At 45.7% G+C, this 16,156-nt stretch overlaps 1 protein-coding gene across 1 annotated transcript in view; it reads right to left on the bottom strand.

The window, feature by feature from the left end:
- Positions 1–16,156, bottom strand: part of slc38a11 (solute carrier family 38 member 11) — a 135,453-nt gene that overhangs the window by 63,078 nt on the left and 56,219 nt on the right. Inside the window, exon 7 of the mRNA XM_070873645.1 lies at positions 3,111–3,190. Coding sequence (XP_070729746.1) covers positions 3,111–3,190 — 80 coding nt within the window. The remainder of the gene's footprint in view (positions 1–3,110; positions 3,191–16,156) is intronic.

Genomic DNA, 16,156 nt, shown 5'->3' with positions numbered 1-16,156 from the left:
TCGGGGTGGGGAGCTTGACAGGGACGCATGTCTGTCAAAAAAAGTGCAGTACAAATAGTTACACTGTATTTGCAGGGACTCTCACTGAAGATAGTAATAGTCAATTTAATTGACAGCACAACTAGCCAATTTTAAAAAATTGGTTCATCAGATGTGGGCATCACTGGCAAGGCCAGCATTTATTGCCCATCCCTAATTGCCCTGTAGAAGGTGGTGGTGAGCCAACTTCTTGAACCACTGCAGTACTTATGGTGAAGGTACTCCCAAAGTGCTGTTAAGGAGCGAGGTCCAGCATTTTGATCCAACAACGAAGGAATGGCAATATATTTCCAAGTCAGGATGGTATGTGATTTGGAGGGGAACTGGGAGGTGATGGTGTTCCCATGTGCCTGTTGCCCTTGCCCTTCGCGATTTGGATATATGGAGAGCCAGGAGAATTTCAAGGTCAATAAATGGGCTTCCTCTCTAGCTAAGAAAGGAACAAAGAACATGCAGGCCCACAATCTGTGTCAATATAGAAGATCAGGCAAGGGAGAGAGACGTAGTGACAGTGCTCCCCTTAATGTAGTGCGAATCAGATTCAGAATTGCAGGTCAGAAAAGTTAAACTTAGTCCACCAACAGGGACAATGTGACTTGTTTTGTTATCTTTTATTCATTGTTTGTAAAATGAATCCACCTGTTGATTTAAATTCGGCTTTTAACACCAGAATGTTAAATCGTCTATAAGAACATAAGAAACATAGAAAAATAGGTGCAGGAGTAGGCCATTCGGCCCTTCTAGTCTGCACCGCCATTCAATGAGTTCATGGCTGAACATGCAACTTCAGTACCCCCTTCCTGCTTTCTCGCCATTCCCCTTGATCCCCCTAGTAGTAAGGACTTCATCTAACTCCCTTTTGAATATATTTAGTGAATTGGCCTCAACAACTTTCTGTGGTAGAGAATTCCACAGGTTCACCACTCTCTGGGTGAAGAAGTTTCTCCTCATCTCGGTCCTAAATGGCTTATCCCTTATCCTTAGACTGTGACCTCTGGTTCTGGACTTCCCCAACATTGGGAACATTCTTCCTGCATCGAACCTGTCTAAACCCGTCAGAATTTTAAACGTTTCTATGAGATCCCCTCTCATTCTTCTGAACTGCAGTGAATACAAGCCCAGTTGATCCAGTCTTTCTTGATAGGTCAGTCCCACCATCCCGGGAATCAGTCTGGTGAACCTTCGCTGCACTCCCTCAATAGCAAGAATGTCCTTCCTCAAGTTAGGAGACCAAAACTGTACACAATACTCCAGGTGTGGCCTCACCAAGGCCCTGTACAACTGTAGCAACACCTCCCTGCCCCTGTACTCAAATCCCCTTGCTATGAAGGCCAACATGCCATTTGCTTTCTTAACCTGCTGTACCTGCATGCGAACCTTCAATGACTGATGTACCATGACACCCAGGTCTCGTTGCACCTTCCCTTTTCCTAATCTGAAATAGGAGCATCATTCGGCCCTTCGAGCCTGCACCACCATTCAATAAGATCATGACTTATCTTATACCTCAACTCCATTTCCTGCACTATCCCCATATCCCTTGATTCCCTTAATATCCAAAAATCTATTGATTTCTGTCTTGAATATACTCAATGACTGGGCATTCACAGCCCTACGGGGTAGAGAATTCGAAAGATTCACAACCCTTTGAGTTGAGAAACTTTTCCTCAACGCAGTTCTAAATGGCCGACCCCTTATTCTGAGACTGTGACTCCTAGTTCTAGATTCCCCAGCTAGGGACAACATCCTCCCAGCATCTGCCCTGTCAAGACTTGGAAGAATTTTATATATTTCAATGAGATCATCTCTCATTCTTCTAAATTCTAGGGAATGTAGGCCTAGTCTCTTCAATCGCTCCTCATTTGAAAATCCCCCCCATCCCGGGAAACAGTCTAGTGAATCTTCGTTACACTTCCTCTAAGAAAAGGTTATCCTTCCTTTGGTAAGGAGACCAAAAGTGGATACAATACTCAGGTTTGATCTCACCAAGGCCTTATATAATTGCAGTAATAAAGGCCAACGTACTATTTGCTTTCTTAATTGCTTGATGTACCTGCATGTTAACTTTCAGTGATTCATGTACAAGGACCCCTAGGTCCCTCTGAATTCCAATATTTTCCACCTCTCACCATTTAAAAAATATTCTGCTTTTCTATTTTTCCGACCAAAATGCATAACTTCACATTTCTCCATATTATAGTTCACCTTTTGACACATTGTACATTGAAGATTACAGTATCCAGTTCAAATAACACAGGTTTCACATTATCATTGGAATAGTATTGGGCAGTAAAATGATAAACTCCACTTACAGGAGAGACTTGTGATGCTGAACACGAGAATATCTGGTGCAAACTCAAAATCTGTAACAGTCCCATATAAACAGTATTGCCATCAGATTCAGGTTAGATCAGTATGATCTAAAAATTTGTCTCATAGAAACATAGAAACATAGAAAATAGGTGCAGGAGTAGGCCATTCGGCCCTTCGAGCCTGCACCGCCATTCAATGAGTTCATGTCTGAACATGCAACTTCAGTACCCCATTCCTGCTTTCTCGCCATACCCCTTGATCCCCCTAGTAGTAAGGACTACATCTAACTCCTTTTTGAATATATTTAGTGAATTGGCCTCAACAACTTTCTGTGGTAGAGAATTCCACAGGTTCACCACTCTCTGGGTGAAGAAGTTTCTCCTCATCTCGGTCCTAAATGACTTACCCCTTATCCTTAGACTGTGACCCCTGGTTCTGGACTTCCCCAACATTGGGAACATTCTTCCTGCATCTAACCTGTCTAAACCGGTCAGAATTTTAAATGTTTCTATGAGATCCCTCTCATTCTTCTGAACTCCAGTGAATACAAGCCCAGTTGATCCAGTCTTTCTTGATATGTCAGTCCCGCCATCCCGGGAATCAGTCTGGTGAATCTTCGCTGCACCCCAGTGAATAAATACCGTCAATAGCATCACGACTGAATTCAATCACATTTAAGCCCTGAAGAACTACTTTTCCATTGCAATATTATAGCTTTTATTTCAGACTAATGTTTCTCTGTTAAAGGGAGAACTTACATGTATGGTCCAAGTGTTGCAGCTTTCACTACAACTATTACCAAGATGGCAATAGTTAAAACAAGTGAGGAAAATGACACCTAGAAAGAAAAAAAATACAAAGGAAGTGAATTTTCATTTTTTCAAAATCTTATGCCAAACTATCACACGATTCACCACAATACGTCAGAGCATAAGAAAATCAGCAACAACAAAAAGTTTTTTCAATCCAAATCTCATCCGTCTAGTATCTCAAATCTGCATTAAGGGGTTAAAATGATTCAGATGGTAGTCTGTGAGTGTGGTGTGAAGAGAGCGGGAAGTGACCCATTACAAATAACTGCAAGAATCTCAGTAAAACAGATGGCAGCACTGGAGAAGTGGCAAGGACGGCAAGGTGTTTAGCAGAGACCAAGGTGCAAGAAGACAGCTATTTGGCCCACTTTTTTCACATTTTGCTAGAGTTTAGCTGATGCTCCAAAAGAGTTTTTGCCTTATATTTTTTTCACATCTGCTGAAATTTCTGGAGATTGATTAACTTGAGTATGTCATGGATTTTTCAGTGATTTAATTACAAAATAAGGCTAATTTGGGACCCTTGACTTGTCTGAAAGAACTTGCATTTATATAGTGTATTTCATGGCCTCAGGATGTGCCTGAGCATTTAATAACCAATGAAATACTTTTTGAACTGTAGTCACTGTTATAATATAGGGAAATGCAGCAGCTAATTTAAGCACAGTAAGGTTCCACAAACCTCAATGAGATCAATTACCAAGCTAAATCTAGAAGGTACAGAGGAGTAAAAAAAGGAATAAGAGGGACAAAGAGAGAGTGTGAGAATAGAAAAGCGGCTAACATAAAAGGGAACCCAAAAATCTTTTATAAACACATAACAACATTGTATTTATATAGCGCCTTCAGCCTTCAAAGTATTAAATTCCCACGGTGATTCACAGGAGCTTTATCAAATAAAATTGACACCGAGCCACACAAGGAGAAATTAGGGTAGATGGAGGTAGGTTTTAATGAGCATCTTAAAGGAGGAAAGAGAGGTAGAGAGACAGAAAGGGAATTCCAGAGCTTAGGGCCTTGGCAGCTGAAGGCACGGCTACCAATAAGAAAGACTTGCATTTATATTACGCCATTCACGACCACTGGACATCTCAAAGCACTTTACAGCCATTGAAGTACATTTGGAGTGTGGTCACTGTTGCAATGTGGGAAACACGGAAGCCAGTTTTTGCACAGCAAGCTCCCACAAACAGCAATGTGATAATGACCAGATAATCTGTTTTGTTGTGTTGATTGAGGGATAAATATTGGCTGGAGATAAAGCCCCTGCTCTTCTTCAAAATAGTGCCATGGGATCTTTTACGTCCATCTAAGAGAGCAGACGGGGCCTCAGTTTAGTGATGAAAATTGAGCATGCTCAAGAGACAAGCTGCTCTGACTGCAGCTCGCCACCAAATGGTAATGAGGCCTGACCATCAAAATGGTGCAGAAACTCCATCTGATTTCATCAGCTGTATGATAGGCTTGCTTCCCCTGCCTCCCACCCGATGAAAGAGGTCACATCAAAATTGGCCTAATTGTTCCTGAAGCTCCGTTAGAACAATGTAAAAGATCAAGGACAAAGAGATCAGAGTTAAATGGCAAGCTGGGATCGGCTGTTTTCTCTCCACAGAAGCCAATTGACCTGCTGTGTGGCATCAGCTTTTTCTGCTTTGGTTTTTCATTATTTTTGCTTTTTATTTTTAGGGTTTAGGGACTGGAAATGAGCCAAATAACGCGATGATTGCTTTGTGGAGCTAATCGCTGTGCCCTTTTTAAAAAATTGCCAAACTATCACTATCATTTTAGCTCACAAAATTCACGAAACAGCAAATGGCGATAGTGATAGTGATAAAATCCAGCCTTGCACAATTTGTGCGAAAATGAAACTACTGAACTTAAAAAAAACGGACCTTCTGCACATACGCAAACTCCGCCCCCCCCCCACCCCCGTTTTTTTTTCTGTTGATTTTTTTTTCGCGATCCTGGTCACCTGTCAGGGTGTGCCCATGCAATGCGCAGTACACCTAGGGCTGAATCATCTATTTTTGAGAGTTAATTTGGTTGATCAACAGGATAATACAAAACGCAGGGGCTAATGAGACTCTCATTACTGCTATAGAAAGCAAATTGGGGGGTGGGGACGGAGATGACGAAGAAGGGTCGTTCTAAACTCCCCCCAGCCACTTTAAGATGAATGTGGAAAAGTGTGGCGGAGGAGGTTTCCTCAATGGATTCCATAAGGAGTGACTACAAACAATGTAGAAAAAGGTGAAATGACCCCTGCAGGGTCATCAGAGTAAGTAATATTTTTATTGATGCACTCCAATTACTTAAATTGTAAATGTGACACATGTTGGTATCGGTAGGCTTAGTGTTGCACCTTATTTGCCATGAATGATCATCACACATTTTGAAGACTGCTTTTTGACATCTTAAAAATGTTTTTGCACTTCAATGTCTTTCTCATGAAACATAGAAACATAGAAACATAGAAAATAGGTGCAGGAGTAAGCCATTCGGCCCTTCTAGCCTGCACCACCATTCAATAAGATCATGGCTGATCATTCATCTCAATACCCCTTTCCTGCTTTCTCTCCATACCCCTTGATCCCTTTAGTTGCAAGGGCCATATCCAACTCGCTCTTGAATATATCCAATGAACTGGCATCGACAACTCTCTGCGGTAGAGAATTCCACAGGTTAACAACACTGAGTGAAGAAGTTTCTCCTCATCTCGGTCCTAAATGGCTTACCGCTTATTCTTAGACTGTGACCCCTGGTTCTGGACACCCCCAACATCGGGAACATTCTTCCTGCATCTAACCTGTCCAGTCCCGTCAGAATTTTATATGTTTCTATGAGATCCCCTCTCATTCTTCTAAACTCCAGTGAATAGAGGCCCAGTCGATCCAGTCTCTCCTCATATGTCAGTCCTGCCATCCCAAGAATCAGTTTGGTGAACCTTCGCTGCACTCCCTCAATAGCAAGAATGTCCTTCCTCTGATTAGGAGACCAAAACTGTACACAATATTCCAGGTGAGGCCTCACCAAGGCCCTGTACAACTGTAGTAAGACCTCCCTGCTCCTATACTCAAATCTTCTCGCTAGGAAGACCAACATGCCATTTGCCTTCTTCATCGCCTGCTGTACCTGCATGCCAACCTTCAATGACTGATGTACCATGACACCCAGATCTCGTTGCACCTCCCCTTTTTCTAATCTGCCGCTTTTAAGATAATATTCTGCCTTCATGTTTTTAACCACCTGCAACTACCAGGACCATTAAACAGAGGACTGCATTAAATGCACACAGTATGGTATAAGTGCGTTGATGAATATCTGTGTGTGCCACAAGAGCAGAAGGTCCCTCTGGTAACCATTTGTATTGTCATCTTTGCAAGGAAAGTTGTGAGGTGTGAGAGGTAGGGGGGTGGGGGGGGACGGGCACAGGAGGGGGGTGGACATTGTCTTTGCACACCATCTCACAGTCCCATCTCACCATCTCATGTCCATTTGTATTGCCACCTTTGCAGGGAAAGTTGTCCGAGAACCGCCAGGAGCAGCAGTGCACAGGTGGCAGTTCACCCCAAATAATACCACTTCCAACCTCGAGGAACGCGTGGCAGGTCTTGTTGGTGCCTCACCCAGGTCAACTAGCCGTGCGGGTGCTGAGCCCTCATTTTCAAGTGAGAGTAATATTATATATGTGGACTTGTGTTTACTCTGTACAGCCACCGGAAGGTTCTTCCCCTGGAGTCCCAAGGGATCCCATAATCCCTTGGGAGCACAGGTATTTGGGGAGGCTTCACGGGATGGAGAGGCACTCTGGAGACCTGCAATAAAAGACTAAGGTCACACTTTCTTTGAGCTCACAGTGTTCAGTCTGACTCTTTCTCCATACACAACAACTGGTGATGAGATACAGATAGCGAACCCAAAGATGCAGAGAACAGTGGGCATCCTGGAGAAATCTGCGGAGGGAGATGATTGGGAAACTTTTGTGGAGCGACTCAACCAATACTTCGTGGCCAACGAGCTAGATGGGGAAAAGAATGCTGCCAAACGAAGGGTGATCCTCCTCACCGTCTGTGGGGCACCAACGTATGGCCTCATGAAGAATCTGCTCACTCCAGCGAAATCCATTGAGAAATCATACGACGATTTGTGCACACTGGTCCAAGAGCATTTGAACCCAAAGGAAAGCGTTCTGATGGTGAGGTACCGGTTCGACACCTACAAAAGGTCTGAAGGCCAGGAAGTGGCGAGTTATGTCGCCGAGCTAAGACGCCTTGCAGGACATTGCGAATTTGAAGGACATTTGGAGCACATGCTCAGAGGCTTTTTCATACTTGGCATTGGCCACGAAACCATACTTCGCAAACTTTTGACTGTAGAGACCCCAACCTTGAGTAAGGCCATAGCGATAGCCCAGGCGTTCATTGCCACCAGTGACAATACGAAGCAAATCTCTCAGTGCACAAGTGCTGCTACAAGTACTGTGAACAAAGTGATGTTGTTTTCGAATCGTAACGTACAGGGCAGATCACACATACCTGCAGCTGCACATCCGCAGATGTCTCAGAGTCCACCATCAAGGGTGATGAATGAAAGGCCATTAACACCTTGTTGGCGGTGCGGGGATGATCATCGTTTCTATTCATGCCGATTCAAAGAGTATGTTTGCAAGGGCTGTGGAACAATGGGACACCTCCAACGTATATGCAGGCGAGCTGCAAATCCTATTAAACCTGCAAACCACCATGTTGCAGAGGAGGACAGATCCGCGGAGCATCACGATGAACCAGAGCCTCGGATTGAGGAGGCAGAGGTACATGGGGTGCGTACATTCACCACAAATAATCCCCCGATAATGCTGAATGTTAAACTAAATGGGCTCCCGGTGTCAGTGGAGCTGGACACGGGTGCAAGCCAGTCCATCATGGGCAAAAAGACCTTCGCAAGGTTGTGGTGCAACAAGGCTTCAAGGCCAGTCTTGGCTCCAGTTCGCACGAAACTAAAAACTTATACAAAAGAACTGATTCCTGTAATCGGCAGTGCTAAAATAAAGGCCTCCTATGATGGAGTGGTGCATAAGCTACCATCTGGGTGGTACAGGGCAATGGTCCCACGCTGCTCGGCAGGAGCTGGCTGAGAAAGATACGCTGGAATTGGAATGACGTCCGAGCGCTCTCGTCCGCTGATAACACTTCGTGTGCCCAGGTCTTAAACAAGTTCCCTTCGCTGTTCAAACCAGGCACCGGGAAGTTCCAAGGAGCAAAAGTGTGGATCCACATAATTCCGGGGGCGCGACCCATCCATCACAAGGCGAGAACAGTACCGTACATGATGAGAGAACGGGTAGAGATCGAGCTAGACTAGCTGCAAAGGGAGGGCATCATTTCGCCAATGGAATTCAACGAGTGGGCCATACCGTCGTTCCTGCCCTCAAGGGAGACGGCACCGTCAGCCACTTTGTAATTGCCACAGATTCTATCAGTCGTTTCTCCCTGCAGGACCAATACCCACTAACAAAGGCCGACGACCTTTTTGCTACGCTGGCGGGAGGAAAGACGTTCACGAAGCTGGACTTGACCTCGGCCTACATGATGCAGGAGCTGGAGGAATCATCGAAGGCCCTCACCTGTATCAACATGCACAAAGGTCTCTTCATTTATAACAGATGCTCGTTTGAAATCCGATCAGCGGCGGCGATATTCCAGAAGTCGCTCCTGCACATGGTGGTCTTCCAGGACGACATCTTGGTTACAGGTCGGGACACAGTCGAGCAACTGCAGAACCTGGAGGAGGTTCTTAGTCGACTCAAACGCGTGGGGCTCAGATTAAAATGCTCGAAGTGTGTTTTCCTGGCACCTGAAGTAGAGTTCCTGGGAAGAAGAATTGCGGCGGACGGCATCAGGCCCACCGATTTGAAGATGGAGGCAATCGAGAACGCACCGAGGCCACAGAACATGACGGAGCTGCGGTCGTTTCTAGGACTCCTGAACTATTTTGGTTACTACTTACCGGGCCTCAGCACACTGTTAGAGCCACTGCACACCTTATCGCAAAAGAGACGAATGGGTATGGGGCAAAAGCCAAGAAAATGCCTTTGTAAAAGCTAGAAAATTGTTATGCTCAAACAAATTGCTTGTGTTGTATGATCCATGTAAGCGTTTGGGACTAGCATGTGATGCGTCGTCATATGGCGTCGGGTGTGTATTGCAACAAGCTAATGATTTTGGAAAATTGCAAGCAGTTGCTTATGCATCCAGGAGTGTGTCTAAGGCTGAGAGAGCCGACAGCATGATTGAAAAAGAAGCGTTAGTGTGTGACTATGGGGTAAAGAAAATGCATCAATACCTGTTTGGGCTAAAATTTGAATTGGAAACTGACCATAAGCCACTGATATCCCTGTTTTCCGAGAGTAAGGGGATAAATACCAATGCATCGACCCGCATCCAGAGATGGGCGCTCACGTTGTCCGCATACAACTACGCCATCTGCCACAGGCCAGGCACAGAAAACTGCGCCGATTCTCTCAGTAGGCTGCTATTGCCCACCATGGGGGTGGAAATGGCGCAGCCTGCAGATTTAGTCATGGTTATGAAAGCATTTGAGAGTGAGCAATCACCCGTCACAGCCCGACAGATTATAAACTGGACGAAGCAGGACCCCTTACTGTCTCTAGTTAAAAACTGTGTGCTTCACGGGAGCTGGTCCAGTGTCCCAGTGGAAATGCAGGAAGAGATAAAGCCATTCCAGCGGCGCAAAGATGAAATGTCTATACAAGCAGACGGCGTTCTCTGGGGAAATCGGGTAGTAGTTCTCAAGAAGGGCAGAGACACCTTCATCAGTGACTTCCACAGTACCCACCCAGGCATTGTAATGATGAAAGCGATAGCCAGATCCCATGTGTGGTGGCCCGGTATTGATGCGGACTTAGAGTCCTGCGTACACATGTAATACATGCTCGCAGTTAAGTAATGCACCCAGGGAGGCGGCGCTAAGTTTATGGTCTTGGCCCTCCAAACCGTGGTCTAGGGTAGACGCCGACTATGCAGGCCCGTTCTTGGGTAAAATGTTCCTCGTGGTTGTAGATGCGTACTCCAAGTGGATTGAATGTGAGATAATGTCGGCAAGCACGTCCGCTGCCACTACTGAAAGCCTGCGGGCCATGTTTGCCACGCACGGACTACCCGATGTCCTTGTGAGCGACAATGGGCCATGTTTTACCAGTGCCGAGTTCAAAGAATTCATGACCCGGAACGGGATCAAACATGTCACATCTGCCCCATTCAAGCCAGCATCCAATGGTCAGGCAGAAAGAGCAGTGTAAAGTATCACGCAGGGCTTGAAGAGGGTAACTGAAGGCTCACTGCAGACTCGCCTATTCCGAGTCTTGCTTAGTTACCGCACGAGACCCCACTCGCTCACTGGGATTCCACCTGCTGAACTGCTCATGAAAAGGGCACTTAAGACAAGGCTCTGGTTAGTTTACCCTGATCTACATGAACAGGTAGAGAGCAGGCGGCTTCAACAATGTATATATCATGATAGCACAAATGTGTCACGCGAAATTGAAATCAATGATCCTGTATTGAATTATGGACAAGGTCCCAAGTGGCTTCCTGGGACCGTTGTGGCCAAAGCGGGGAGCAGAGTGTTTCGGGTCAAATTTTCAAATGGACTCATTAACCGGAAACACTTGAACCAAATCAAACTCAGATTCACGGACTATCCTGAGCAATCCACTTTGGACCATACCTTCTTTGACTCCCCAACATACACACCAGTGGCAACCGACACTGCTGTTGACCACGGAACAGAACCCATCATCTGCAGCAGCCCAGCAGGACTCACCACAACAGACAGCCCAGCAAGGCCAGCTGCATAGCAGTCCAGCGAGGGCCCAACAGACGGTTCACCAATACCAGCATCTGCACTGAGATGATCAACCAGGGAAAGAAGGGCCCCAGATTGTCTCACCTTGTAAATAGTTACACTGTTGACTTTGTAGGGGAGTGTTGTTATATATGTACACTTGTATATACTTTGTACAACCAATAGAGGGCTCATCCCCTGGAGTCCCAAGGGATCCCATAATCCCTTGGGAGCACAGGTACTTAAGCAGGGCTCACAGGCTGGAGAGGCACTCTGGAGACCTGCAATAAAAGACTACGTCACACTTTACTTTGAGCTCATAGTATCCAGTCAGACTCTTTATTGATAAATAACAATACCGACATCCAGGTTGAAATCACCTACACTTTTAAATGAATTAACATCTCCATTAATGTAGGAATTTTATACAATACATTAATACGATTGTATGCTTAGGGTGGAGTCACGTCTGAGATCTGCAACTGTCGTGCCAATATTTATCCCTCAACCAACATCACCAAAAACAGATTATAGAATCATAGAATGAAACAGCACAGAATGAGGTCATTCGGCCCATCGTGCCTGTGCCAGCTCTTTAGTAGGGCTACAAATTAGTCCCATTCCCCTGCCCTCACCCCTGAGCTCTGTAATTTTTCCCCCTCCAAGTATTTATCTAATTGTCTTTTGAATGTTACTATTGAATCTGCTTCCACCATCCTTTCAGGCAGTGGATTCCACATTACGACAACTCGCTGTATAAAAGAATATTTGTCCGTGTCGCTTCTGGTTCTTTTGCCAATCATCTTTAATCTGTGTCCTCTGGTTACCGATCCTTCTGCCACTGGAAATAGTTTCTCCTTATTTACTCTATCAAAGAAATTCATGATTTTGAACGCCTCTATTAAATCTCCTCTTAATCTTTTCTGCTCTAAGGAGAACAATTCCAGCTTATCCAATCCCTCCATGTAACTGAAGTATCTCATCCCTGGTACCATTCTAGTCAATCAATCATAGGCAGTCCCTCGGAATCAAGGAAGAATTGCTTCCACTCTTAGAATGAGTCCTTAGATGGCTGAACAGTCCAATACGAGAACCACAGTCCCTGTCACAGGTGAGACAGATAATCGTTGGGGGGAAAGGGTGGGTGGGACAGGTTTGCCGCATGCTCTTTCCGCTGCCTGTGCTTGATTTCTGCATGCTCTCGACGATGAGACTAAATCTAGTTCTAGTAAATCTCATTCTAGTAAATAGAAACATAGAAAATAGGTGCAGGAGTAGGCCATTCGGCCCTTCGAGCCTGCACCACCATTCAATAAGATCATGGCTGATCATTCACCTCAGTATCCCTTTCCTGCTTTCTCTCCATACGCCTTGATCCCTTTAGCCGTAAGGGCCATATCTAACTCCCTCTTGAATATATCCAACGAACTGGCGTCAACAACTCTCTGCGGCAGGGAATTCCACAGGTTAACAACTCTCTGAGTGAAGAAGTTTCTCCTCATCTCAATCCTAAATGGCTTATTCCTTATCCTTAGACTGTGTCCCCTGGTTCTGGACTTCCCCAACATCGGGAACATTCTTCCTGCATCTAATCTGTCCAGTCCCGTCAGAATTTTATATGTTTCGATGAGATCCCGTCTCATCCTTCTAAACTCCAGTGAATAAAGGCCCAGTCGATCCAGTCTCTCCTCATATGTCAGCTCAGCCATCCTGGGAATGAGACTGGTGAACCTTCGTTGCACTCCCTCAATAGCAAGAAAGTTCTTCCTTAGGAGACCAAAACTGAACACAATATTCCAGGTGAGGCCTCACCAAGGCCCTATACAACTGATAGAGAATTCAAACAGGTTGCAAAGTTGAGAAAACACAGACCCTTGCCTACATGAGAGCGAGCACATTGCATTAAGGCATCAATCAACTTGACATTTCAGGACTTTTGGCAGCGAGCCAATTATGGGCTAACAACATATCAATTGAGCCAATAAGGTCAAAGGGGGCGAGGTCACAATTGTAAATTGATCCAGGATAAGTACAGCCATTTTTTGCCATGTGTTTTAGAAGGACGAAGGACCTGGCATAAAGCCAGCAGTATGTTGTAGCTGCCAGAATAAAGTTATGTTAAACTATCACCGGAGTTCGCATCTCATTGAAAATTAAGAGATCTAACAACAACTGCAGTAAGACCTCCCTGCTCCTATACTCAAAACCCCTCGCCAAGAAGGCCAACATACCATTTGCCTTCTTCAACGCCTGCTGTACCTGCATGCCAACTTTCAATAACTGATGTACCATGACACCCAGGTCTCGTTGCACCTCCCCTTTTACTAATCTGCCGCCATTCAGATAATATTCTGCTTTTGTGTTTTTGCCACCAAAGTGGATAACCTCACATTTATCCACATTATACTGCATCTGCCAGGCATTTGCCCACTCACCTAACCTATCCAGATCACCCTGCAGCCTCTTAGCCTCCTACTCACAGCTCACACCGCCACTCAGCTTAGTGTCATCTGCAAACTTGGAGATATTACACTCAATTCCTTCATCCAATTATTAATGTACATTGTAAAGAGCTGGGGTCCCAGCACTGAGCCCTGCGACACCCCACTAGTCACTGCCTGCCATTCTGAAAAGGACCCATTTATCCCGACTGTCTGCTTCCTGTCTGCCAACCAGTTCTCTATCCACGTCAGTACATTACCCCCAATACCATGTGCTTTAATTTTGCACACCAATCTCTTCTGTGCGACATTGTCAAAAGCCTTTTGAAAGTCCAAATACACTACATCCACTGGTTCTCCCTTGTCCACTCTACTAGTTACATCCTCAAAAAATTCCAGAAGATTTGTCAAGTATGATTTCCCTTTCATAAACCCATGTCACTGCTTTCCAAATGTGCTGTTATTTCATCGTTAATAATTGATTCCAACATTTTCCCCACCACTGATGTCAGGCTAACCGGTCTATAATTACCCGTTTTCTCTCTCCCTCCTTTTTTAAAAAGTGGTGTTACATTAGCTACCCTCCAGTCCATAGGAATCTCTTCTGTATCCTCTTCAAGGACTTGACATGCTTCCTAAAGTGTGGTGCCTAGAATGACCACAATACTCCAGCTGAGGCCTAACTGGTGTTTTATAGAAGTTTAGCACAACTTCCTTGCTTTTGTACTCTATTTATATATAATAAAGCCAAGGATCCCATATACTTTTTAACAGCCTTCTCAACTTGTCCTGCCATCTTCAAAGATTTGTTTACTTACACCCCCAGGTCGCTCTGTTCCTGCACTCCCTTTAAAATTGTGCCATTTAATTCATATTGCCTCTCCTCAGTCTTCCTACAAAAATGTATCTCTTCACACTTTTTTACGCTAAATTTAATCTGCTATGTGTTTATCCATTCCATCAGTCTATCTGTGTCCTCCTGAAGTCTGTTACTATCCTTCTCATTATTTACTGCATTTCCAAATTTTGTGCCATCTGCAAACTTTTACATATGCCCTGTATACTCAGGTCCAGTTCATTAATATATATCAAACAGAGCAGTAGTCCTAAAAATGATCCTTGGGGAACACCACTGTATACTTCCTTCCAGCCTGAAAAACTACTAGGGGGGAAAATTGCCCTGTTTTTTAAGGCCTGTTGTGGTAACGGGGCGGTAAGGCATTTCTGCTCGGGGGCAGGCGGCGGGGCGACCCATCCGAAATTGTCCTCCGGGCTGGTGGCAGAGGGTTTCCACCATGCCCCGTGATTCTGCCCCGCCTGGCATGCCAACCCGTTGTCGGCCGCGCGCCAACTCCTTACCGACCAGCGGCGACTCCTTTTCCGCCCCACTTGGGAAATTCCCCCGCGGGAGCACAGATGCCACCAGTTAGTGCCACTGACAGCTTCGAAAGTCGGGAAGCTGCCAGTGGCTGGGTGTTGTGGCCGCCCTTAAAGGGGAGGATGCACCGCCACGGCCGCCATTTTATTTTAATTGTCGGCTGACTCCTGAGTCAGCCGACAATTGCGGCCGCTGGTCTGGCTGGGCCACCAACAGGCAACCCAGCAATCACACTTGGGTGCCGGGCCACCGGCCCGACTGAAACCCTCCCTGGTGGCCCAGTGGGCTCGACGTAGGCCTGGCAGCATCCCTCCCTGTAAGTGAAGGGGAGGGACGTTGCGACGCGTCAGCGCGACACGGCACATCTGCATCACGCTGACATGGTCAGCTCGGCAGTGATGCACACCGTCCCGCTCCAAACCCAATCCTGCCCATACATCGCCTCCAACATCGCCCCAAAGCGTTGGGAGGCAGTGTCAGAGTGAAAGAGCTAAATTTCCCAGCTCTTCTTTTTGATTCCTGCCGGGCGGAAAATTTTCAGTTTATTCGAATTGCTCGCTCCAATTTTCCGCTGATTTCTGGAACCTTCGTCAATTTTGTATCCATGCTGCCACTGTCTCTTTAATCCCATGTGTTATGTCTGCAACACCTTGTAACCAGCATTCTACCGCCACCAGAGGGTGCATCTGTTGGAGTCCCAAGGGATCCCAGCATCCCTTGGGAGCACTGCATATAAGCAGGCCTCCCATGCTGTGCCAGCACTCTGGAGTCAGAATTAAGAGACTAAGGTCACACTTACTCAAGTCTGCAGTACTCAGTCACATTGCTTAATTTGAGACATAACAACTGGCAACGAGTAATAGATAATGAACCATCACGCAAAAATGCAGAGAACTGTTGGTATCTTGGAGAAATTCTCAGAAGGTGATGATTGGGAAGCCTTCGTGGAGTGACTCGACCAATACTTTGTGGCCAACGAGCTGGAAATGAATGGGAACACTGCCAAATGAAGAGTGGTCCTCCTGCGGGGCAACAACCTATGGCCTCATGAAGAATCTTCTTGCTCTGGTGAAACCAACAACCAAATCGTATCAAGAACTGTGTATGCTGGTCCGGGAGCACCTAAATCCAAAGGAGAGCGTTCTGATGGCAAGATATCCATTTCATACATGTCAACGGTCTGAAGGCCAGGAAGTGGCGAACTACGTCGCCGAACTAAGGCGCCTTGCAGGACATTGCAAATTCGGTGGATTCCTGGAGCAAATGCTAAGAGACTTTTTTGTGCTTGGCATTGACCATGAGGTTATCCT

This window comes from Pristiophorus japonicus, chromosome 3 (genome assembly GCF_044704955.1).
Source record: "Pristiophorus japonicus isolate sPriJap1 chromosome 3, sPriJap1.hap1, whole genome shotgun sequence".
NCBI classification, from domain to species: Eukaryota; Metazoa; Chordata; class Chondrichthyes; family Pristiophoridae; genus Pristiophorus; species Pristiophorus japonicus.
Note: the sequence above shows the minus strand (reverse complement) of the source record. Positions and strands in the feature narration are given on the sequence as shown.